This window comes from Acipenser ruthenus, chromosome 9 (genome assembly GCF_902713425.1).
Source record: "Acipenser ruthenus chromosome 9, fAciRut3.2 maternal haplotype, whole genome shotgun sequence".
NCBI lineage: Eukaryota > Metazoa > Chordata > Actinopteri > Acipenseriformes > Acipenseridae > Acipenser > Acipenser ruthenus.
Genome location: NC_081197.1, coordinates 46,158,095 through 46,185,257, shown reverse-complemented (window position 1 = coordinate 46,185,257; position 27,163 = coordinate 46,158,095). Strand labels below are relative to the sequence as shown.

At 36.4% G+C, this 27,163-nt stretch overlaps 2 protein-coding genes across 2 annotated transcripts; both read left to right on the top strand.

Annotated features, from left to right (window-relative positions):
- Positions 1-319: 319 nt before the first annotated feature.
- LOC117405495 (collectrin-like) lies at positions 320-8,121 on the top strand. The gene is made up of 6 exons (XM_034008593.3): positions 320-477; positions 824-882; positions 1,748-1,833; positions 3,552-3,668; positions 6,906-7,100; positions 7,423-8,121. The coding sequence occupies exons 1-6, from the start codon at positions 411-413 to the stop codon at positions 7,568-7,570; spliced, it is 672 nt and encodes a 223-aa protein (XP_033864484.2). The 5' UTR covers positions 320-410; the 3' UTR covers positions 7,571-8,121.
- A 2,996-nt stretch (positions 8,122-11,117) lies between these two features.
- LOC117406081 (angiotensin-converting enzyme 2-like) lies at positions 11,118-26,990 on the top strand. Its single transcript, XM_034009833.3, has 18 exons — positions 11,118-11,309; positions 13,261-13,416; positions 13,821-13,914; positions 14,385-14,528; positions 14,999-15,114; positions 16,360-16,465; positions 17,190-17,287; positions 17,697-17,866; positions 19,222-19,448; positions 19,962-20,106; positions 20,651-20,749; positions 21,128-21,250; positions 22,326-22,504; positions 22,900-22,958; positions 23,883-23,983; positions 24,425-24,541; positions 25,162-25,356; positions 25,608-26,990. Exons 1-18 carry the CDS (start codon positions 11,130-11,132, stop codon positions 25,714-25,716), a joined length of 2,418 nt encoding a protein of 805 aa, XP_033865724.3. The 5' UTR covers positions 11,118-11,129; the 3' UTR covers positions 25,717-26,990.
- The last annotated feature ends 173 nt before the right edge of the window (positions 26,991-27,163 follow it).

Genomic DNA, 27,163 nt, shown 5'->3' with positions numbered 1-27,163 from the left:
CGAGAGGACCACACCATCTTCAAAAACACACAAACAATTAGAATAATTAGCAATATATTCCCTCAAATGCACCACACATGTTATACATTTAGTGCATAACACCTATGTGGGATATCTGATCTTTGTTTTACCCCTCAATACGATTAGTTTTGCAATGGTGACTTACGAGACTGGTAAGATATTCAAATCTTAGCAATCAACATTGGGACAGCCTAACAATGCATAAATCAGAATCATGTGTTTGCTCAATCGCAAGGTAGGTGTGAATGTTTGGAGTTTAATCATTAAACCCTTTCCCACACCTCCCCTTCTGGTGTTTTTGACTGTGTGCTGCTCTAATCTTGGCTCACATGGTAACACTGCCCTGGGTTGGAGATTTTCTCTTTTCTTCTTTTCCCAATTGAAAAAGGATGTTAGCAAGGGTGCTGCTCGCTCTAAGCTTGGTCCCTGCTCTTGCACTGGCTCTGTGTCAGCCGGGTAAGTAGAGTCACAGGTTTTAGATTTAGAATGAAAACTGTTGATATTTTAGAATAAATATGTACTGTATGACCCTAAGGAAACTGCGGAAAATCAGGTTTGGTATTAGTCTTTGCTTTTGGGTTTAATATAGTCAGCATTTTATTGTATGCTTTTAGTTATCGATACTCTTTTAGCATTCATCTGTAGGAGCTCACCAAAAATGTCTAGTGTCAGCGAGTAATATTCTGCTTTGTACACAAAAGGGATTTAAATAAGGAAGATGTTTCTGATGTTTTAAAAAACATATTTCTAAATGCATGAATGTCTGCAGTACATAAACATCTTTCCCTATATCTTTCTTTAGATGGACAAGATGCCTACAAAGTACGGCTTAGTATCAAAACAGCTCTTGGAGCTAATGCGGTAAGTGTCATAGGGGAAGAATTTCTAAATGTTTGTTAATATTAACTCCAGTGTTAATGAACAAATCGATATGTAGCGTTCATTTTGTCATTTTTCAAGAGGTCATTATAAGATTTTGAATGAGGTGCATTCACTTGTTTTTAACCATTTGTAACCTTACAGAACGTTTGCTGCATTGCTAAAACGATATGCCTTTATTTGCACCAATTATCAATGTAACTATAGCCTAATCATCTGAACTCTGGATATGTGCATTATATGACAACTGTCCTCTACTGTAGATTGTATTGTAATTATACAAATAAAAACCTAAGAGTAGATACAGACATTTTGGTTATAGAAAAGTTTAAACAGCTACTGATTGCAATAAAGTTTCTTTACAGGTGATGGTGGATTTGCAACGCGTCTTTAGCTTTTAACACCTGTAGCTAATCCACAGAGAAACGAACATAGGCTTACAATAGGGCACACAGGTCCACTAGGAATGTGATTGAGCAAACCTTTGGTTCACTAAAAATGATGTTTCAGTGTCTCGACAAATCAGGGGGGCTGCTTCAATACTGAGGAGGAAGAAGTGGCTCATCCTGAACCGCCTGAGCTTCCTCAGAATATTCCTCCTGTGCACATTGTTATTGTATGTACAGTATACACTTCTATCTTCACACGTTTCCATGCATATAAGGATATAAAATGTTCCCTTACATTACTGTGAGTGTTCGGTTGCTGCTCCTAATCATGTTGAGTTCATTTTGTCGCAGGATTTGGGATCCACTATCGTAAAGAGGATCAAAGCTTGCATTGTGAAACTGGGAATCGACTGTTGTTACAGTCATTAAAATTGAAACTTTTTTCTCTTTATTTGCAGTACGAATGGAATGAAAGTGAACAATTTTTATTCAGAGCAACATTGGCATTTGCCATGAGAAAATATACAGGCCAAGAAACTTTCAAGTAAGTAAGATTCTCAAAGATGTGTGTTGTATGCGTTTTTACCAGTATGTAAAATACCGGTAGTATTTCTTGTTTACATTTATTTTTATTTTTAATTAGTAATCTCAGTTAAGATCATCCAAATACCAATTTAAAATACCAAAACATTGAAAACCAGTTTAGTTATAAACAGCATATCAAGACATGGCTGGTTCAGACCCAAATGCATAGCTTGGTCAGGAAGTGTGATTATGGAATTTTCTATGGATTCAATAAACTCCACACGGCTGTCCAGCAGGATGATTTTCTTCATGGGGTCCTAGGCCTATAATTGTTCCTTATAAGACTGATGAAAACATTGCCTTGCTTCCTGGATACATGAGCACTGTACAGAACACAAATACAACAACTTAATAGAGATCAGATTCTTTCAGAGCCAAATCTCCACATTGTCTCCAGAGGGCTGACGTAAGTGTGAACAGATATTTATATCAAGTTGTTCAGAAACAGGGAACTCACTGTAAAACAGTTTTGTCCTTTATATCTGAAGATCTTGTCTGTGTGTCCCCATTGTGAAAGAGTTCTATCCAAGTATCAAGTATGCTTTGTGTCCAAATGTCAATACACTATCCCAGTAGGTAGCAATTTCATCCCAGAATTTGGGAATCTACATTGTGTAGGATAATCTACTTACCACAAGCCCCCCACCCCCACCACCACCACCTTCCCTCCCCAGCTCCCCCGCCAATCTCCACATACCTTATTCAAATTACAGCACTTCAAACACACACATTAGAAAAAAAGATTGATGACAGAGTAGTTCTCCTTAAAGAGCTGTGTAATAACGCATCTTCCTGTTTCAAAGTTCAGGAGATTAGGTAGTTATTTTCTGACAGACTGACAATGCAGTTTAAGTGTCTGTGTGAGGGTAACCTAGGTGTCCCCTGTTGCAGCACTGACACAAATTCATGGAACTAGTATGTTTTGGTGATGGTTTGGCAGGAATAGGGTTAAAAACTACTGTCTCTGCATAAACATTGGCTCCTCAGCTCTTCCCATTCCAGGCAATGTGGCTTTAATGGGGTGAACTAGCATAGGCATAGGCAGAAAAAGACATAAAAAGATACTGGGTGTTTTGGTAGACATTTTTTGTAGAATTTCCCAGGCAAAATAAATTAAAATTATTGTTTTTATGTATATTCACTACCCTCCAACAAGCTGTCCCAACAATATCCTGGTACTTGGTAGTTCTGGTAGTGTGTATTGTGTATGTGCCCTTATTGCTTGTTCAAGTCTATAGTACCGGTTAGTGCAAGGTGTTACTAAACAGCCCACTGTACGCTTATCTAAGGCCTCACAGACCTTATCTCACAAAATGTGTGAAAAGCGATTTTCAACCTTTAAAGTGGTCAGGGAGAGGTATGGTATAGCAACAGAACCCTAGAAAGATTCTAAGGTTTCCAGGGCTATCCCTGAATATTTCAGGGTCAATGAACACAACCTGAATAATTATCATGCATTTATGGCCAATACCTTTATTCCAATCAATGTACATTTTGTAAAGGTGTATCAGGCACCTGCACTTCAAACTCTAAAACGGTTAATATATAAACCAGAACATTTGCTTAATATGGGACTATAATTCAGATTTATCAGCTTAAAGAGTTAATACTTTCCTGGATGTTGCCCATAAGCAAGTATGGGTAGTGCTCACTTTATCTTTTTTTTTGCTTTGACAGTGTTTCCAGTGTGATTGTCTGTGATGAAACACCAAGGGTTTCATTCTGGTTTGTAGTGACAAACCCCAACAATACTGCCACACTCATTCCTAAGAATGCTGTAGAAGAAGCTGTCAGGTATGTTCTGGAACATTTTGTTTCACCGAGTTCAAAGATCAAGGTAACCGCTTTGGATACATTTGTCATTAGTAGCTTCAACCTTTAACCTTGGGTTGGGTAAAATGCACAAATAAAAGTGAGTCTCATCTTTTTGTCACGCTATTTTGGCAGTACCTTTTGGGCAAGTTGGGTTTGCATGTAGTTTTATTTTAGGGAGAGAAATTCGTAGGTTGAGTTGAAGAACCACGAGTGTAGCGTGGCTAAAACCCAGACATTGCGTTACACAAACGCCAACAAAATACCAACATTCCATAAGAGAGTGCTTTGCACTATCTATACATTATTTGCTAAACATTTTTGACTGCATATATATTTCTGTACATATTATACACGTTCATATGTAATATATGCATGTTCCTACAGAAGGTTAACTTCTGCAATTCTGATCCTTATGGCAGTCTACAAACCAAGCTTTTTATAACAGTTTATAAAACAACAAAATTATAACAGTATCATTTTAGGAGACCTGTAAATAGCAATCATTTTAAATGTTGAATAACTTGTCCCAAAAAAAAACCTGTTTTTTTTCTTCAACTTGGTCAAAGGGCTACTTTCAGCAGATCTCAGTTGTTTGCCTGCTTTAGTTATAGTAGTAAATAGCGTGAGGTTATTTCACAAAGGGATACGACCATGCAAAAAAAAAAAAAACGTAGTTTTTAGTCAATTTGCATGGCTTTTTAGTGCGAGAAGGCGATTTACCCACCCTTTTAGCCATACCATTTTTTGGCCGTGCATTTCCTATAGTGTGACGAATGTGTGTGATACATCACATTCTCACGTCAATGGAAAGAACATTTGGAGTTTATAAACTGTGTGTAAACCAAGGCCTTCAGTAATAGTCGCATGTCCAGAACAACAACAGTGCAATGTCTTCAGTCTGCCTCCAGCATGTACTGCAAGAGGGTTTGTACAGATTAATGACTGTTTGCAGTAGCTACAGAGGTCTGTAAATGTTTTTTAATGTACAAGGAGATATTTAAGTGTCAGGAAGACACATTGGAGATAATAATCAGCATATATTAGCTAAGAAGTGAGCATAAAGGTGTTTGTGAATGTAAGCATGTGTTATTATTATTTATTTAAATAAAACCAGTTTATCTTTGGTGAGTCAGCTGGAAGAACACATTCAATTACTGCAAACCTACAGTAGCATCCGATAATACTATTCAAGGCACAGTTAGGGGGCACAACATATGGTGGTGCTCATGTCACAATAGCACCCTTTGCTCCTTTGACAGGAAATTGTTTTGTTTTTATGTGCAAGTAAACATTAGTGGCTGTTTTGGTTCATTTAAAGTATTTAATATGTGAGCACGAGGTTGCACATAATTAATTCATGTGCTGGGATTCAAGTGAATAATTAATTAGTAATTGAATCCCAGCACAACAGTATATATAGGTGCACGTTTCACTCACTCGGGGTTGTGTGTTCGGTGAGTGGAGAACAGGTGTGGAGAGGAGAAAGTAAAATAAAGTAAATAATTGATAGTTGTTTGACTCACCGTGTTTCGTTTGTCTGTCCTTCCACTGTTTTGTTTAGTGTTAATCTGTTTTGTTTGTCTGTTTTATTTGGCCAAACAAGTGCCGTGTCCTGTGTTTTGTTCAACCTTTTATTTATTTGTTTATTAAACACTGAGCGCTGCCGTGACTCAGCTGCACACAGTACGTCTGTCTCTGTGATTCTTTCTGGGCTGAAGTCCTCCCTGCAGCTAGCCTGTCACAAACCCTTACTGGTCAGGGATAGATTTGCTGGACTTTTGCCCATTGCTGTCCAGTCCACCTGGGCTGGGACATGTGTACAGCAGTGAGGTAACAACTTATTTGAACATTTGGGGTTAAAAAACTAAACTAGTGTGTCAGTTAATTAGGTCACTTATCGTTAACTGTAGCCATTTTTTCTGTTTATCTTTTAGGCGGGTCAAGGATATGTGAACAATGGTACAGTAGAAGGAAATAGGACACAATGTGCTCATGTTTAACTGTTTAAAAAATAAATACATTAAACAAATAGAAAAAAAGCGGACTTATACTAAATACGCAGCTTCAGAGAAAATAATTTACCTGAATGGTTCTGCAAGTCTGAATGTGTTCCTAGTATTTACTCTGTAAAACCTACTTACAAACTCTTTGAATAGGTGCATTCCATAATACTTGTGTCAGCACTGGTAATTCAAATGAAATTTCATCTAAACCAACTCCTGAATTCAAACTGAATTCTTAAAGCAACCCCATGCATTTTAATGTAAATCTGAAGCACCAGGTAACCATGCAGTTAATTTTAGGTTAACATATAGTAGGCATATAGGCCTATATAAAAAGTTACTCCAAAAGTTTATTAGCATGATTCAAAGTGGAATACACCATGTCACCATCAGCAGTATAATTATCTGTGAGTCAATCAGGAAAGCTTTTCAGATGCTTATACCCCTTGATACTGAGTAATTATTGAAATATATTAGAGCACAGAACAGATCAAGTTTTAGTGTGGTACGTGAGAAATGGGAGCGATTGTTTTCCTTTTAAACATTTTAATGCAGTATGAATAGGCCCTTTCTGAGGAGATTAACCTTTAGGTGATTAAGATTACTGCATAACTGAAATAACTGTGGTCTACACTATTCCCATTTAATGAAATCTCCAAAAATGCATACATGGTTTGCTCCAGTCTTTAATTCATTATTAATTATTATGAATGAATTGTATTCAATTTTAATGTAAAGTGTGAAATAAACAGCGTGAGAGTGCACCTTGGATTGTGTGAAAACTTTGAAAATTATAAAACTAAAGAGAAACAACTTCAGACTACCTAAAAATGCTCCCAAATGAAATGTCAGAGTTGTTCATTTCAGGCTTGTTAACTTTATTGGGTGTCTTTTCTTTTTAAAGTTAAAAAAAAAAAAATAGTGGTAATGATCAATTAAAGTAAATTTTCAGAATTTAGCCCATGCTGTGTTTTCCCAATCAAAATTGTTTAGGTACATTGTGCCACAGATACCATTAACATTTATGAGATTGTTAGTCTTATGTCACTTCTTGTGGACCTGCCCCATGCAGGTTTGACAGGATGGTTGCAAAGGCATGCTGTGCACAGCATCCAATGCAGACCTTACCCGGGTCATGCTGTAAGATTCTATACAATAAGGCCTTACTTCTGTTTGTTCTCTGCACTAACATTGCACCCTTTCATTTCCCTAGACTGTCCAGGAACAGAATCAACAGTGCATTTTTACTGAGCGACAAAACTCTGCAGTTTCTGGGTATCCCCCCAACCCTGGCACCTCCAAGCCAACCTTCGTTACCTGTTTGGCTGATTGTTTTTGGTGTCGTAATGGGCATCGTGACAACAGGCATTCTGGCACTCATAATAATTGGCTTCATTCAAAGAAAAAAGTAAGTCATCGAAACTCAACAATAGGCAATGCTACTTGGACTTAAAAAAAAAACACTATCATTTTTACAGTTTTCCAGAATATTTTTCTTTGACAAAGCTGAAGTCATGTTTTCCTGCCACCACACTATATGTTAATTTCATGAGTAGCAGGTGTTAGGACAGCAAATCCACAATAAAATGAAAAGGAACTTAGAAAAGAGACAAGACTTGTATAGACTTCTCTTACACGTAAGTGTAGTTTTTGGTAGCTTTTCTTACACTCTGCAGAACCTTCTGTGGTGCTCCAGATCCTTAACTACGGGTCTGTTTTTCATTGCACAGGAAAGAAAAAACTATAGAAGACGAAGATGAAGAAGAGAAACAAGAGAGAATTATGGAAAACGGCATCTCGTGTGAAACACTGGAGGGAAAAGACGGCGTGAACAATGGAGCGTACTCACACGACGAAGACCGATTAACACAGCTCTAAACACTCCAGACATACTGGGACTGGGATTTCCTGTTCAATAGCCAGCAAGGCTACATCGTGCACAAGAAGGCGCTGTCAAGGTTGAGTTCAATAGGAAAACTTTCGAGCTGCAAAGTCAGCTGCTTAGACTGAATGACAATGTTGTTTATTTTAAATGACACTACTTGTACTTTGATAACATTTATATATTTTCTGAACTTGCAACACAGACAGTATGTCTAATTAAATTCACTTTGATCAAGTGATGTTATCTCTGATTTCCTTATCTGTATTCCAGCAGCCTTTGGAACTCTTAAACTAATACATTGTATATCCTTTAAGAACCGCAACTAATCAAAGGTCACCAAGTTATATTTGCAGCATACCTTGCGTTTCCCATACCTATACGTTTTACCAGTTTACCATTAAATGGATCATTTTATTATTAGTTTTTTTTTTTTGTACACAGAATGTCCACACGGAAAATTACATGTTTTCTTTGATAGGATAACGTTGGGTGTGTCCTTCGAAAAAAATAAAAAAATAAACAGAACCTGTTATTGTAATTGAAATGTGTCTTTACCGTATTTGTATTTATATTGATGTCACTAGGTTTGTGACACATCACGCCAACCCAAGACACACCTTACTTTTTGCATACAGTGTATGTATATGCTACATATGTACTGTGCTATGTTTTATATCTAGCATGTTAAACAACTTGTTACCATTATGAAATAAAAATATATTACACCTATCATTTGGTTGCCCAATAACCGACAACATTTCCAAAGTAACAGACACAAACTTTATAAACAGTGAACTTCTATGGGGGCTAACATAAGACATTGTAAACATGCTAATTAAATTATGAAAACAGGAAAGCATTTTGACGTAGGAAAGTATACAGGGTGCATTACAGGAATGAAAAATATAAGGATATATTTCTTGCAATAAAGCATTCTGTGACCATTGCTGCTTTATTGTTTCTGATCATATCAAAGGAATAGACTTGGTAGTCAGTACTAGCCCCTGCAGGAAAAAGGAGGTAAAGCACATCACGTCCTGTTAGCCCAGTCTCTGGAGCTGCCTAGCAGCATGCAAAGTGGTTAGAGCACTGGGCTGGGAAGAGCAAAGATACTAAATAAAATGTTAAACACAAACATTTGGCTCTTGTATCATACTCTCATGCTCACCTCATAAAACTCTGACACAACATAAAATGCTTCCATTTCATTCCAGTCCATCGGGCAATGATTCTGAAATCTGGAAAACATTATGGATGAGTACCCTGTTGTTAGCGAAAAAGCTCTAACTATTTTACCCTTTGCTACAACATATATGTGTGAGACTGGGTTTTCCACACTGACAGCACTGAAGACAAAGCACAGAGCACGTCTGCATTTGAAGAGTGACATGCGAATGTCATTGACTGGAATGAAACTGCGATTTAATGACCTGCGCAGGAATTACCAAACACACCCATCCCATTAGGCATGCAGAACCCAGAGTACTTTGTAAGTAGTATTATTTACTTAAATTAACTTTTAATCCTCGTACCTTTTTGTTTTATCATTTAATTTGTTGCTTGCAATAAGACTAAGGTGATCTGCTCAGTACCTACAAGAAAAAACGTTGGCACTACGACTGGTCTGCCTTTATGCTACCATATGTCTCTTTTTCTCACGCAGTGAGACATAATGTGTGACTAAGTGTATTTTTTGTAGTGATGTTGTTACCCTTGTAATGTATATGTAGTACATTATATGTAAGTTTAAAAAATGTAAGTCGCAATGGATAAAGGTGTCTGCAGCTAAATTAATAATAAAAATGATAAAGATGTCTGCTAATGACTAAATAATAATAATAATACAGAGTCATTGGGTGGTGGGCCAGGATTCGGAATGTTTTGGGGGGCCTTGAGCTGAGAAAGTTTGGGAACACCTGAGTTAGTGTACCGTAGCTCCGCCCCCTTTCTAACCCTGGGTATGAATTGTCTGGCCATCCAGTCCAGGGCACTCTGTTCCCTTTACACAGCACCCTCACAGGTTGGGAGGGAAATTAATCACCAAGAATCATTCTGTCTCTGTCACAGGCACATAACAAGATCTTGGTTCATTTATCTCTATGGATATAATTTGAAGCCAATGGTGGTGTTGAGCGGTTCAATAGAACACTGAAAAATGGACTTAGAACCGACATGCTGACGGGAAAGACTTTCTCGAAAGCTCTATTAACCACATTACAACACTATAGAGCCACCCCACATGATAATACTGGAGTTTGATGGTGGACAGAAACCTAAAGTTGGATCAGATTCGAAAACCCCAACGGTCAGCTGTACCAGTTGGAGTGAGGAGCAGAGTAGCTGAGAGACAAAGAGCAACAAAGAGCTATACAATCGCCATGCGCATAGGGCAGATCTGAGGGAAGTCCAGCTTCACAATAAGGTTGGTTTGGAAAGTGTAGGTGATTTAGTTGTGAATACCAAATGCATATCGAACTTCAAACCAACTTAATCATGGTCCGAAATACCACAATGTCAAACCCTATTAACACTAATAACTACACGACACCTTCCATGGACGTTGCTGCATAACTGCACTGATTGTTGCTGTTTTGTATATTTAAGTTACCTGAATGTACATGACTTTTTCTTGCATGTAATTTAACTTTTTTTTTGTGAGCAATCAACAAACGATAGGCTTGAGTGTTACTCTTCAATGCTTGTTTTTGTACATTTTTAACTATAATTAGTTAAAAATTGGTGTTTTATATCCAACGATGGCGTCACATTTTAGAATTCTCACACTTTATAACTTTCAGGATTTGAGAGCTCTGTAATTAAGACTTTTCAGCCATATCATAACATCACACACAGTGACTCTTGTATTACGAGTTTGTTTTCCGATCCTGGTAAACTGTGTCTCCACTTTGTTCTAGCTAAGCAGTTGCACTTTACCAATTGTGCACACAGATAAGTACATGATTTTTTTATTATACCGGAAAAACATTTACAACCATCTGCTTACAAAGTTTACAGCTGCTCTGACTCAGTCAAATTACTGTTTTATAACAGAGCACTGCCTTACAGTTTAAAAAGAAACCATTTAGGGGGCATAAAGGGGATTTATAAACGATCTAAGAGAAAATTAAAATCTGATTATGTAGTTAAAGCACTTTTTATGACTTCTGAGACCTAGGTATTCTAAGGTTGGCTATGTTTTATGACTCACCAAACACATGTGCATTCATTTGTAGCAAACAACATACTGTAATATAAATAATAACTGTTATATAAATAAGTGCCAGCTGGTCAACATTTCAATCTGGTCAACATATCTTTCTAAGGGGGTGTTTGACATGTGATATAACGTTATTATATATGTATATACATCCTGTATATAAGTAAGAAGGTGTGAAACTATTATCATAAAGGGTGTATGGGTCCTCCTCTGGTTTGATTATCACATATGATGGTGGTAACTTTGTATTTTGTTCAAAGGTCAAAGAGGTATGCTAGTTGATAAGTGCGACAGGTACAGTTTTAGTCAGAGTTACACGCGACCATTGTGGGAGAATGCCTCTCCATCTTGTGTTAATGTTGGCTTTGGCTGCATCAGCTGTGGCCCAGACCGAACAGGATGCTGCAGCCTTCTTGGATACATTCGACAAAGAGGCTTCAGCTTTGATGTACAGTTACTCATTGGCATCATGGGAGTACAACACAAACATCACAGACGAAAACGCCAATAATCTGGTGAGTGCACCCTGGTTAACACTTGGCTAGTAAATTACTCAACATGAGTGTTTTTTTTTATTTTTTTTTATACTTATCAATTGTTTTAATTGTTTTTTAGTAATAAAGTATGCTCCATTTGCTTGATTTCAACATTCAAAATGTAGATACAGGTAATTGAATTCCTGAACTGTGGTTGGTTGCTAGTGGCCAGATTCTACTATCCAAACCTTGTTCTCAATGAGAACTGTACCAATGATTGTCCTTGCTCTAAGTAAGTGGGTTTATTTGGGCCTCCACGACAGCAGTTAGTAAATCATCAATGTAGGCTGAGGGAGCACACCTGGCTCACAACAGGAAATGTGTCATTTATGAGGCATGTGGTCAAAAGTCTTAGAGCAGAACTGATTTAGAGAACCATCTATAATATTAAACTCAACTGAAATCTGTTTCCCAAAACCTTTAATCTGTCTCAGAGAGGAGTTTCATAAGGGAAACCTTGAGACCTTGAGACCACACATTTTCAATAGAAACAAACCTGTTAGTGGCCCGCATTTACCAAAGCAGAATAAGCCTTCTACAGTAGTATATATGGTAAAGTTACCAAATGGAGAACGGAAAAATGTTTAACATGAGACCTAAAATAACACAGCAGCGATTAAATTTCATACAGTACATTCCTTTAAATAATTATGACCACATTTTAATTAAATATATACATTTGTTTGTTTATTTATTTGAAATTTGATTTAAGATTTGTTTTAAGAAAAACACATTTTGTTATGCTGTCCATTTTTCTTTACCTTTTTCTGTGTTTTGAATTTATAAGCAAAGCAAACCAAATTGAGTGTCGTTGTTTCTGTTGCAGTATGGCGTGTCAAAGGCACAAAGGTGACTGAGATAAGTGAAGCCAGCACATTCTTCAAAATTATAACCGGAACAGTTGAGAAATGTTGCAAATAATTAAACAAAAAACTATTTGAACGATCGTAAAAAAAGAAGGGAAATGAAAGTAATTCCAAGATGAATGTAAGAAACATACTTAAAAAGGGATGTTATATAACATTCAAAATAATAGTGATTATTAGATATTAGATATTACATATTAGCTATTGGCGAACCTTCATACTAAATACATTACTGTACCTATACATACTATTTATGTTCATTGTTCACCATATATTAACGATATCAAAAGAGTAAACAGCCAACATTAGAAGAACCAGCAATATACAACACATATATAAGGGCTAGGCACTAAATTAAACAGCATTTATGTACTGTATGCTTATGCTGTAGAAAATCCTAATTAAAATATGTAAAAGTCTGTCGTATCCTAGAGCAGATTATTAAAAACTTTATTTGCACTACGATCGACAGCCAGAACATCACTGATTACAGTTCTAATGGTTTGTCCATCTTCTGTATAAAAAGTTTTATTATGACCTTTATGTTTATGTTGGAGTAATATTTCAGTATAAAATGCCCAATGCGAATTGTGCCTCAACACTGCAATCTATTCACTGATCAGAAAGACTGAAGATCAACTGAAAAGCTGCTCCGGACCAGTTTAATACAACTTATTTATTCAGTAACAGAAACAATGGTATCAAAAACGACTGTATTCTATTGGGAAAATTCTTTAACCCCATACAAATTGATTTACTGCACAATAAAAGGTCCCGTGTCTAGACTGAAACCTTTTGAGAAGACTATTGTTATTTCTATAAACTTTGCATAAATTAAATTGTCTTCCTGTTTAGAACATGTACTATTGTTTAACCATACATATTCTATTAAAATTAATTTTCTATGACGATTAGGAATGGTGAGTTGAAGAATGCCTGACAATTTCATAGACCTAATCTCCAACATCTTTTATATGCAAAAGTTTTCACAAATCCTACTGTATTTTTACATAATGAATCATTTCTCGTTAACTTCAACTAAATGTTTTGCTTTCCCTAAACAGAATGTAATGGGTGCCAAGTGGTCTGAGTTTTACAAACAAGCATCAGAAAACGCTTCCCGTTTTTCTCCTGAGACAATTCAAAACTCCACTATTAAACTCCAGTTGCAGCTTCTCCAAGACGGTTCCACTGCCTTACCAAAGGAAAAACAAGAACACGTATGTTTTTTTTATTTTTTTATTGTACACTATAGTTACTGAAAACCTTATAATACCACATGTTTGCCCTTTTTTTGTTACAGGTACAATGACAAAAGCAATAATTATTTAAGATTCTTTTAATTGTATAAAACTAGAAAGATACATTAGTTTGAAATCTCCTACCTACAACTAATTTGTTTCTTGCTAATTATCTGCCATTAAAGCTATATATTAAAAAAGCCTTTTCCCTGTTCACTTGTTTCTAAGCAGGAACCTAATGAATGTAATGGTGTGCATGTGTGTTCATTTTTAAACTAGGCTTCTGAACAGCAGTGTTTACATACAGAAGGTAATACACACATGCTCTAAACAGCGTTTTAATGCACATTTGGGTTTACAACTCTGTTATCGGTTCATTGCAGCTAAATCGAGTCATGAATGAGATGAGCACAATTTACAGCACTGGAACTGTATGCCAACTAGATGACCCCTTCAATTGTTTAACATTGGAACCAGGTGATAATATCTTCATTGTATTTTCCAAGAGTTGAAAAGAGATTTCCTTTCTTTAAATGTTGTTCACTTTCTACCTTTACCATAATGCAAAACAACTGCTGAATGTATAACTTGCTAGAATGTATTATAACACACCTGCAGTCTTGAAACCTTGGAGCTTCATTTTGTCAGTTCTTCGAAGCTAAACAATGTTGGGCACAGTTAGTACAGGTACTTGGACGGGGACTGTTAAAAAAAAAATCAGGTGTTGGTCCTCTCTCTGAACTGTGCTGTAGAAAGGATCTGTGAACAGAGTGCTCATTTAGGATCCCATGGCTTCTTTCAGTCATGACAAATAAAAAAAATTAAATACAACTTCCTCTAGCCTTTATCACAGGAGTCTCCATTCTCAGTCAGTCCAATCTTGTTACATTAATTATTTGTTAGATTGCTATTATATTACAGTGTAATCTCAAACTGCATCCTTCTAGGACTGGAGAAGATAATGGCCGAAAGCAAAGACTACTACGAGCGTCTGCATGTCTGGGAAGGCTGGAGGGTTGAAGTTGGCAAAAGGATGAGACCGCTGTATGAAGACTATGTTGACCTGAAAAATGAGGCTGCAAAACTGAATAGTAATTCTAAAAAATAAAATAAAAACTATTTTGAAATAATGTATACTGTTAATGCTTTATTTTAGCGGGTTCCAGGGGCTGTAATGGGGGCATATCTTCTTAGGTCACCAAATTTGATTTATATAGTGCTGCTTAGCATCTGAGAATTGTGTGTTCTTACAATTAACCCATAGTACAATGAGCAGTGCATCCAATACACTGTGCATTGCTTTTTAATAGTAGTGGGCTTGATACAGCAAGAGCTTGACTGATAATTATCAGATTAAAATGATACCAGGAATCACCAGTTTGTATATATGCATACTTCTATATTTGCATACTTGCATTTGTGCATATACTATACTTAACAAAATGTACAACAACAAAATGTAATAACAAAGAATAACAATAGAAATGGCAAGCCAAATGAAAAATAAATAGCATTGGTATTTAGTGTGGTACTGTAACTATGTTTTTGTTTTGCAATAAAGAGTATAAAGACTATGGTGATTACTGGAGAGGAAACTACGAAACCCTAGACAAGGATTTGCCATATGCCTACACCCGAGATCAGCTTATGGAAGATGTTCGAGATTTATACAAGGAGGTAAGATAAGTGTTCTAGTTTTCTGTTATTCTATTTTTTGGTGCTGCTATTAAAGCCTAGTTTCACAGTAGCAAAAAAAATAAAAGTTTCAACTGGACTGGCTGTGCTGCTTAGAGCAGACTCCAAATGTTGTATATTATTAGAAGTTGCCGGCTCCTGTTAATCGATTCGTCCCCTGAAAAAGGCTTCAAGAACATTGACGGCTCCAGGAGTATCTACAGACGATCTGAACACATCTACAATGCTTCTATGCAAAAAAGGCTGCTTCTCAGTCCTGGATTGTAACAGATGTATATATGTGAAATGCTCCTGGAATTTGTTGTAACTACACGTTTCCCTTTCTCTAAACTTAAGTTCACGGGGCAGGAGCTCAGGAGATAAGAACAGCTTGTTAGATCATAGACTGGGTTGGTAGAGGAGAGACCTCTAGAGAAAACATATAAAAGGTTTGTCTTGCTCGATGAGGAGGGGCGTGGCCTCCAAGACTGTGCACAGCCTCCCTCGAGGATGGAATAGGTAGCGGAATGCAAACCTGAATCCCTCGAGGATGGAACATGCTAATGTTCAACTGATTTATGATCAACAAGGAATTACTAATAAAACACAAAATATACAAATTAATAAATACATCTTGAATTCCTTTCTACAAGTGAAAGCCCAGGACACTGCCCTCTGCACCGTTTGGAGCAAGAAAGAAACAGCAACTTAAAAGCTTAAAAGTTTGAGCCTTAGTGATGTTGAGTTTGTGTATAGATGCTACTGCAGTCGCCGATGTTCCCAGAGCCTTTTGCAGTGGACGCACTTTTGAGTGTGCAATTCTGTAAAACAGAATAAAATCCAGTATTGAAATGCACACTGTATCTCTCACTCCAGAACTCCTTTCTACATGTGCTGATTGTTCTGACTGCTTACAAATACCTTTCTGGGGCCAATTTTGAAACTGGATGCAAAGGTGTCTTGCACCCAGTTTAGGATTGTGAGACGCAATTCTGGTACGATGAACATCATTGGTCTCTGTTTTTGAAGAGAGTTTGAAAAAAGCCCATAGAAACCACATTATTCTTTATATTGAATTTTCGTATAGCTCTAAAAAAGTGACATTTTGGTTAATTCTGGTTTTGATTTGCATGAGTGAAAGTGGGCTTCAAGGCTTCTTACAGCTGTAAACACATGGTTGTTGGCAAGGTGGCAGCTATGTTTTATATGTTTCAAATAATTTTTATTACACACAAATGTCAATTCCAGACACTGCCTCTGTATCAACAACTACACGCCTACGTGAGGGCAAAGTTGCAAGACACTTACCCCGGGCATATTAGTCAGACTGGAGGTCTTCCTGCTCATTTACTTGGTAAGATGGTGAAATGAATATGGGAGTTTTTACAGTACGTATTCTAATATGCTATACTGAGATAGCATATTAGAGCTGGCTTACTGGCAACTGTATATGGCACACTTATTTTAGAATAGCTGAGCCTTAGTTACTTCTCTCTTGTACATTTTTTTAAAATTTCCCTTTCGGATAATTTTTTTGTTGAGTACATAAAGTTTTGTTTTATTTTTTTTCACAAAAACAATAAAATATGATTATTAAATTATTACAACAAACACACAATGAAGGGATGTACAATAAGATATGTGTTGTGTTGTGCTGAGGCCATAACCATACAACCACACAGAAGTGTGGCAAGATTACACCCTTTCGTTTTGTGTTTGTGCTTATAAAATAACTCTATACTGTAATTAAAAATAATATTTTTCATAGTTTGTGCTTAAGACAGCACTACTGCTTACAAATTACGGTGTTAAAGTTTTAAAAACGTTTTTCAGTAGATAACAGTTTAAGATGAGCAGAAGAACTATATTTTATTTATTGATCTATTTATAGGAAAAAGTACTTAGAAAATATATGAAACTATATTATTATGAGTATTATTCAAGCAAGAGTAAACAGTAGTTGTAATCAGAGGGGGGTGGGGGGTTACAGGCTTGGGGCTTTAACTCAAGACCATACTACAATGAGGCTTTGCATACTGATTGTATTTACTCTAGAGTTTCTGTGTTGTTATGTTCAGGTGACATGTGGGGGAGATTTTGGACAAATATGTATGCTTTTGCAGTACCATATAAAAGCAAACCAGACATTGATGTGACCAAAACAATGAACAGTCAGGTAAGCATTTGTTCATTTTATAACCAAGGCCAGTAAACAATGGCCACCCAACTAACAGACAGATCAAGTGAAGAATGGGATGAATTTTCTTCTCTAATTTTTTATTTTTGTTTCATTGGAAATAAAACTAAACTATGCCATATTTTACCTAACTTATGCTTTATTATGTTTGCCTCCACCATACCATACTTTCAGTATGCATAAAATAAAAGTAATGTCATACATCGCTGTAAACTTTAATAAGGCCAGATGGGAGAGTGAAAAAGAGGATGATGAAAAACAAGATGGCGGCTCTTTTAGTATTTCACATTTTGCAGTAGAAGTTTTCAAAACTTGTTCCAAAGCACCACAACTGTTACCATTTTCTTAAGAGTTCAAGTGAATAATTCTAGTGGTCCTGCTACTTCAGGGCTGGACTGTCGATAGGATGTTTAAGGAAGCAGAATCTTTCTTCATGTCTGTTGGCCTGTATAAAATGAATGACGAATTCTGGAACAACTCCATGCTTGAGAAGCCTGATGACAGGAAGGTTGTCTGCCACCCAACTGCATGGGACATGGGCAATGGAAAAGATTTCAGGTACAGTAAAACAGAACAATTGATTAATCACACCTGTTTGGGAGTGATATCAAATTGTATTGAAAGACAATTCCAAATAATATAAAATAGTAACATGCAACAATGCCAGTTGATGTTTAATGTACACATATTTACTTACATGTAATTTGACAGTTTGAAAATATTTGCTTACATGTAATTGGAAGTTAACCAAAGGGAGCCATTTAAAATAAGCACAGATGAGCAAATGTTGTAAGTTGCAGTCTTTTTATCATTGTGAAATATTGTGTATGCCTTTCAGCTGTCCTTTTTCAGTACCCTCTAATTTTTCAAGATTTCTTTTTCGTGCACGGTTTTTAAGGCAAGATTAGTCGATCAATATTTTTTTTAATCAATCAAAGCCCACAGGTGTGATTAAGCGATTAAAACTTGTAATATATATATATATATATATATATATATATATATATATATATATATATATATATATATACTTTTTTATGTACACAAAAGGTTTAAATGATTAACAAATAATGTATTTTTGTGTACATCCTCCTTTCAAACATATATATATATATATATATATTGTAACGGCCCGGCACTCACTCGGGTTCGTTGCCCCTTTAAAAATACGACCCAACACAAGAAATGGAGTTTTTAAGCGCGGTTGCGCTAATTTTTAATAAACACACACAAAAATAAACAAAACATAAACAAACACCTAACTCCGATTTGGAGCACTTACTACACGTTTTATGCAGGTCCCTGACTAGCTCGCAGGACGGCTAAGCCGTTTACCTGTCATAAAAACCCTAAAACTACACACAGCACTTACTCAGGACTGCTCGGAAACAGAGCACGTCTTCTGTCTCCTTCTACTCAGCAGCCCCGTGCAGCCAAGCTGCACGTCTCAAATACCCCGCGCCTGGCATTAATTTACAATACCGCTCAGGTGCGGGTGATAATTAACCAATAAACAAATTATATATATTGCCGTGGAACCATCTCCTGATTACACCAAGGGGACGGAGATGGAGGGAAGGATATACTACCAGGAATGTTATCTTCCACAACAATTGGAACTATTTAAATTGACATTAAAATTACATTTGTGACTCAATTCATTTGCTACCAGATCTCTCAGAACCCAGCTGACCAGCTCAGGCTCAATGATGCATGCCTGTATGCTCTGTACAGCCAAGAAAGCTGGGCTTAGTCAGTACTTGCATGGGGAGGCAGAGCCTGGAACCAAGAAGTTGCATCACAGTTTACCTGTCTTGCTTAAATATCGTCACAATGTCACTATAAATACATGTATCATTTATGAGCTTTTAAAAGACACTGCGCATCTTAAATACATTTCTATGTGTGTGCAGGATAAAGATGTGCACTGAGGTGAATATGGACCACTTCTTGACTGTTCATCATGAGATGGGACACATTGAGTATGACATGGCTTATGCCAATCAGACCTACTTGCTGAGAGATGGTGCCAACGAAGGATTCCATGAGGCAGTGGGGGAGATCATGTCTCTGTCAGCAGCCACCCCCAAACACTTGCAAGCTCTGGGTCTTTTATCTCCAAACTTTGAACAAGACCATGGTAAGGATCTGTATAGCATTCACTTTTTTACTGTGTAAAACACAGTATTTGGAATCAATAACGCAATGTTGATGTTGTTTTTAAGGACCAAGCTTTTTCAGGGATGCTCCCCCAGGACCAGGCGTTTTTTGGCTGTATTTGACTCTCTTCCTAAAAAAGAAAATCAGTAAAACTCTGGGGTACATTATGGGGTACTTTCTGAAGTACATTATAAAGTACTTCAGAAACCATACATTTTTTTTCAACACTATATTTAGTATTGTTATTAATTTTTTTAAATGTTAAGTATTTTTTTAATATTATGTATTCCGCTTAGTGTTTTCAAATAAATTATGCCTTATCATTACAGCACAGGCAAACAGAGTCCATTTAGTTTGTTCTAAACAGGGGTTGCTCTAAAAACTTTTTAAATAGTTAAAAGACCCCATTTAATTATCTCCTAAATTAACTTGTGGAAGTGTCCAGCATTATAATTCTGTCTTCACCCTCACCACCATGATCCTTTCTGTCCAGAGACTAGCATTAACTTCCTGCTCAAGCAAGCCCTGACCATCGTTGGCACACTGCCCTTTACTTACATGCTGGAGGAGTGGAGATGGCAGGTCTTCCAAGGAACCATCCCCAAGGATCAGTGGATGCAAAAGTGGTGGGAAATGAAGTAAGTTGTCTGCTTCTTCATTTTGGTAAAAAATATAGTAAGTATCACTCAGTGCCCAATATAGTATTCTACAATTTTCTTTTCTACAGTATGTAATTCCTCTGGAAGATGAAAACATGCACAACACTTGCACTGAAACGGCCACGTGTCATTTGCTTGTCACTAGCCAGCTGGGATAAGCCACGGCTGGAGCAGTTCTCATGTCCCAGGAAATCCATGTGGATTGCATCAGCCACTTGTTTCTAAGGGGTAATCAATCCCAGGATAATCACATATAGGTTGTTGATGCAATCCAGGGCTCCATAGTTCTGCAAAGTTTTGCAAAAAACGCAGCTGGGCGGGGTATAGGTTGATCAAGTCAAATAGGCAAGCATTTCAGCTAGTGTCTTAATCAGTGTTTCTTTTCAATCTACTAATTAGTGTTTTTTAAGTTATGGATACATTACTTATCAATAACATGATGCTTTCCTCTGGTTCCATACTTCTGAAACGCCCTGTTAAATGAACTTTAAGCCTAACATACCCACGAACAATGTATTTTCAGGAGAGATCTGATTGGTGTGGTGGAACCATTACCCCATGATGAAACATATTGTGATCCAGCTGCCTTGTTCCATGTATCTGGTGACTACTCTTTCATTAGGTAAGGCTGATTACAGCTTTGTCCAAATTCACCTAAAAGGCAAAACAAGGCATGAAGTCATAACATGCTTGAAGAAAGTAGAAAATAGAGAAAAGATGAAGTCTTTAACTTAGTAAATATTTGGGAGACACTGTTGCTTGGGTGACTTTTGTTCAGATATGGAAGCTCACATGATACACACGCACATCTTGTTTTAAGTCAAATAAAATTCAAAGAACAAATAAGTATCGTACTGCAATAGTGTATCATCCACAAATGGAGGAAACACCGTCCTCGGATTTGTTCCACTGGAACTGCAAAGATAACCTTGACAATTAAATATAATTTCATAATTTGCTGTAGGCAGAATTCTTCCTGAATCCTTTGATCTGTTTGCAGGTACTTCACAAGGACAATTTATCAGTTCCAGTTCCAGAAAGCACTGTGCGAGGCTGCAGGCCATAGTGGACCTCTTTATAAATGTGACATCACCAACTCTACGGCTGCTGGTAACAAGCTAAAGTAAATGAATATTTACTCGATAATGCAGAAATCATTACATAATTAGGGGCCTGTAATTGTTATAATCTACAGCTAAAGTGTTTTGTGCCATTTTTCCTGAATTGAAAAAAGGCAAGTTAAAAACTCTTATTTGTCTCAGCAGGGGTTATTAGGGGGGAACTAGATTTTCCTTAACAATTTAAAATTATTAAAATAAATTCTCAGAACTAAATAACTGTTTTTTTGCTTTGACTAAATTGATTCCTCTATGATGATTACAAGGTTGTGAGCTGGGAAGCTTTTTTGCGTTGCACAGGCTTCTCTACACAACGCGCAATATGTTACAATGGTAATAATATGTCCCTGACCTCTCTTCCTAACAATCAACCACGAGGAGTCTTTTCAGAAGCATTTTTGGATTAAGAACATAAGAAGAACATAAGAACATACGAAAGTTTACAAATGAGAGGAGGCCATTCAGCCCATCTTGCTTGTTTGGCTGTTAGTAGCTTATTGATCCCAGAATCTCATCAAGCAGCTTCTTGAAGGATCCCAGGGTGTCAGCTTCAACAACATTACTGGGGAGTTGGTTCTAGACCCTCACAATTCTCTATGTAAAAAAGTGCCTCCTATTTTCTGTTCTGAATGCCTTTATCTAATCTCCATTTGTGACCCCTGGTCCCTGTTTCTTTTTTCAGGTCGAAAAAGTCCACTGGGTCGACATTGTCAATACCTTTTAGAATGCTGAATGCTTGAATCACCTTTTAGAATTTTGAACGCTTGAAACAAAATTCTAAATAGTAGTTAGCTAAACTGTTCTAAATAGTAGTTAGCTAAGCTAAAACAACAATTGAGAATTGTAAAAAACACACAACATAAAATGCAATCACACTCCAAAGGCGTGAGAGAACAAATAGGCCTTCAGCCATCACTTACACTTTGCCAGGGAATCAGCATTTCTGATGATCCCTGGCAAAGCATTCCAGAGATCCACAGCATAGTGGAAAGGAACCTTCTAGTGTGACATACCTGATATAGAGTATCCCTTTAAGAAAGAAAAAATAATATTTTACACAATGTCACCTTCTTCCTGTAGGGCCATGCTTCAGTTAGGAAAATCAGAATCCTGGACAAAAGCTCTGCAAAGTATAACAAAAGAGACTAGAATGAATGCCCAGCCTCTGCTGGATTACTTCAGTGAATTGCACGAATGGCTGAAAAATGAAAACACTATTCACAATAGAAAGATTGGTTGGGACTCAAAGTGGGATCCATGTAAGTACATTGCATGTTATTATGCAACATGTTGTAATTTGTTTACTGTATATGTACAAAGCAGTTTGACTGTAGCTGGTCCCCAACTGGGAGTTAGTTTTCCTGGCAGCCAGATTAGAAGTATGGCCTGGGATTCTGAGACCAGTTGAGTCGTAGCATTGGAAAAGTCAATTTAGAGGGCACATGGTGAGAATATAGGAGAGCTGGGTTCATGATTTGGGGTCATATGCAGAAAGGATATAAATACACTTGTTATTTTGGCCAAATGCCTCCATTGACCAGAAATGATTGATAATAAACTGTGTTTTTGTTTGGGTGGAACTGTTTATTCTTAATTAAAGAGCTTGGCTTTTTCAGTAGTATCCTGACCCATGTATTACTTTGTTTTCTTTCAGATTCAGAGAATGCTTTAAAAGTGAGGATCAGTCTGATCACAGCATTGGGAGATGATGCAGTAAGTTGCTATAAACATTCCAGTGTAACTCTGAATCTAATAAAAGTATTAGTATAATTAAAATGTATTAAAATCATGGATAGAAAAGCCATAGATGATCTCACAATGAAATCCACTGCAATACAATTAGATTTCAATTGAATTTCCTTATAGGTGAAAATATGTTTTTAATGTTGTATGCATTAATATCCAACACAACATACAGTACAAATAATTGAATTGCTGAATGTAAAGATTTCCTTGCTGGAGTCAAGCGGTGTAGAATGGTCAATTATCTAGCCAGTATTAACCAAAAAAGAGAAACGTGTTTTTACTGTAGGTTTTATTTAAACTGGTCCATCCACATTATAAAGACCTGTAAACATAGTACTTTTCCTGGTGCAATAGTGCAAATTCCCATTAAACAAATCAAAGAAAAAAAAATCAGAGAAAGAACTAAATGACAAACGAAGAACACATTACAAGTCCTGAGTTTTTTTTGGTTTCTGCTTTTATTTGTATTTTTTCTCATTCACAACTCACTGTGAAGCTGTTAACTACAACACTATGCAGCAGACTTTGCCTCCTAGTTAAGGAGAGTAATGCATTCTTTATTCACAGCAAGGTCCAAAGTGCTACTGATTGGTCTTATCAAGACAGTAAAAGAAAAAGAAATCCACAAGGTTCAAGGTTGTTTGTTTGATAAAAAGTACTCTACATTAGTACACTACCTAATGTATCCAAACTTGATGAGAAAATAGAAATTGTAGTTTGCCGGAACAGTGGTGCAAAATCATTAAATAAGTATGTTTTCCTGAAGCATTGCTTTCAAATCCTCACTTACTTACATGATTGCAGTATTGCTGCATAATGAAGAGTGACACTATAAGATCAAGCCAAACACAAACCTGACCTAATTCACGTATGTAATGTTCTTTTTTCTAGTACACGTGGGATGAAAATGAAGTGTTTTTCTTCAGATCAGCAGTAGCCTATGCCATGAGGAAGTATTTTAAAGAAGAGAAGAATCAAATAGTTAACTTTGGGTGAGTGATCTTTTTGATCAATTCCCTGGGATTATGGTTCAGTGCATTAATATAAGGGTAGAGGCTGAGGTTAGGGTTAGGGAGAACGTTTAGATGGGAGGTAAATTATGGTAAGAAATGAGTTTGGGATTAGTTAGGGTTGGAGTTTGAATTAGGGTAGGGATGGAGCTAGGGTTAAATTTAGAGTTAGCATTAGGGTTGGATTTAAGGTTGGAGTTTGGGTTAGGGTTAGGGTTAATACCACAGGGAATCTGATAGATAGAGAACAAATAGTGTGTATCAATTCCTTTGTTAAACATTTCAAGGCAGTTCTGGATATCAAACTTTGCTGGGTCCCTATGGTAACTAGTTATATGTACTGCATGTACACTTAAATTCATTGTGAATATTGTGGTGTTCTTAGAAAACATCATATTTGTCTTTTCTTGTCTTTTATTCCAGTGTGGAAGATGTTATTGTCTATAATGAGAAACCAAGAATCTCCTTCTATTTTATTGTCAGCGAACCGACTAACAATTTAACTATCATCCCAAAAGTGGATGTGGAACATGCCATACGGTAAGATATGAGTTCACTTGGGTCCTGGAATAATGATGATGGGGGTTCATTTGACCATATTTTGCACAGTGGCACTTGCACCATCTAATGGATGAATTCAATAAACCTTTTTATGAACTTGTTTTACAGATTAATGAAGAGTATGTGCTTGGAGCAGTGGTGTCACAAGGGTCCTTTAAGGGACCAGCATGGAATGGACACCCTGCCAGAATTATGGATTTTAAATTATTTTAATACCAAAAACATTATTTTAAAACCCAGCATAAGTAGTGATGTTGTTGTATTTTATACATAGCAAGTTATATATTTATAATAATAATTGTATTATTCTAACATTATCCTACATTTGCCACGATCACCCTCATTTTTAATTGCAAACTCTACTAAAATATTCCACAGGTATATCTTTACAGCAAAGCTCCAAAACCTTTGCTCTACACTCTTCAACACATCTACTGCACCAGCAGACCACCATACTGTTTGTGTCTCCACATGTTTTTCCTTCCTGAGCAGCCATTGGCTTATCATGGTTATCTTGGTATATTTTAGTACCACAGAGTCACGCTTTAAATTAAGTCTTTATAATTTAACCAGTAAATGTTTTTTTGTTCTTTTTACAGGTTGTCAAGAGGCCGGTTTAACAGTGCTTTCCTCCTTGATGATAAAACCCTGGAGTTTGAGGGTATCCTAGCAACATTAGCCCCACCTCCTGAGCAGCCTGTCACAGTGTGGCTCGTTGTGTTCGGTGTGGTTATCGGGATTGTTGTGTTTGCTGGAGTCTACCTGGTCATCACAGGATACAGAGCTAGGAAGAGGTAAGTATGAGGCTTCAGAATTCTCTTCCAAGGAAATCACCCAAGGATAAAACAGATTTGTGTTCAGGAATTTGAAATTCGATTAGATTGGATTTACTGGAATTGATTTGTCATGTATATTTTAATTATTGTATTTTAAAAGATATATCTGAAAAAAGGGAGCTGATCTTAAAGAAATACTGTTGTGTATTTATGGTCATGATATTGATTTAATTACATAATGAGCAAGTACTATTTTTCCTTTGATATAGAAAAGCGAAGGAGCAAGAAGAAAAAGAAGCATCACAAAACCCATACAAGGAAGTTGGAATTGAGAACAGTGGTTTTGCCACGGAAGAAAATGATCAAACACAATTCTAAATCACTTTTGAAATGTTTAAAGTGCTGTATAACAGTGATATGGATCATCATCAAAGTATTCATAACTATATGTTTTTATTGACTGCCGCAGAATTTAAGATTCTGCTGTTAACTGAGGAAACATGACTTATTGGTATTACCTACATTTTTAGATTAAGTATTAGGGCATAGAAAATTTGAAAAATGATTATACAGCACTGACAAAGACATCATGTTGCCATATTTACATTTTAATTAATATGATAACTATGATAACAGTTTTTTTTTATTTTGTATAAAATGCTAAAAAATATCAATTATCTTTATCACAGTTAATATTTGTACTTTTTAAAATAACTCAGTGGCGCCATAACATAAAAATGGAATCATCAGGAAATTTTATTTTTCAGTAAAAATATATTTTATAAATAAGAGTTAAACGATATGGAGGAATAGTCAGTGGGAACCTTACAAATTATCTTTATAGTGTTGAAATTTCTCAGTTTCCAAAGATTTTGTTAAAATGTGATATATAAAAGAAATGTCTCTTTTTAATGTCTCTTTTTGTAGACTTGTGGGTGGGTAATAGATGATCATGGTAAGCACTTAAAGATACGGATTTACTCCAGTTTACACAACGAAGAAACACTGGCCTAGATTTCAGGAGTTTTTTTTTTTAATCTGTGTTATGCTAGCATGCAATCAAACTTTCTAGGCGCTGTATATATACGTTTACATTATTGCTATCTAGAATTTCAGTATATTGTATGTGGACCAGCACAGCTATTCACACATTACGCTTTTTTAAACTCTTTTGCTAATGTGTGTTTGTTGTATGTATTTTACACATTTATTTATGAATTGATTGCCGTCGCTAGTACTGCACTGTAACGCTCATTTGTGTGTGTGTGTTTCTTTCTGACTCCCCTAAGCCTATACATTTACACCACATACTGTACAGTGCACATATTCCACAGAGCTGTTAGTTGGGTGTTGTCTGCAGGTGCCATTGAGATTGAGCTGAGAGTGATTTCAAATTGACACTGTTCATTTCTATAGGCAGCATAGCAATATACATGCAATTTTTTGAACCACAAGTTTGGAATTCGCTCTGAGAGAATTCACCAAGGAATTGACTAAACAAACCATTTGCAAATGAGTACAGTAATACAAGACTCTAGACCAGTGCTGAGTACAGGCCCAAAACAAAGTAAACCCTGTATAATAATAATACTCTAATTATGATAAGGGGAAAAGCTGCTGTTGAAATGTGTTTGCATCTCTGTCATGTTCACCCTGAGAAGATAAATAAAAACTGCTTGCAATACTACTGTTGTGGTGATTTTCCCTGCATCAAGCCAGAGATGTTTGAGATTTTATATATATATATATATATATATATATATATATATATATATATATTATTAACATTATTATTAACATTACTGTACATATATATTATTAACAT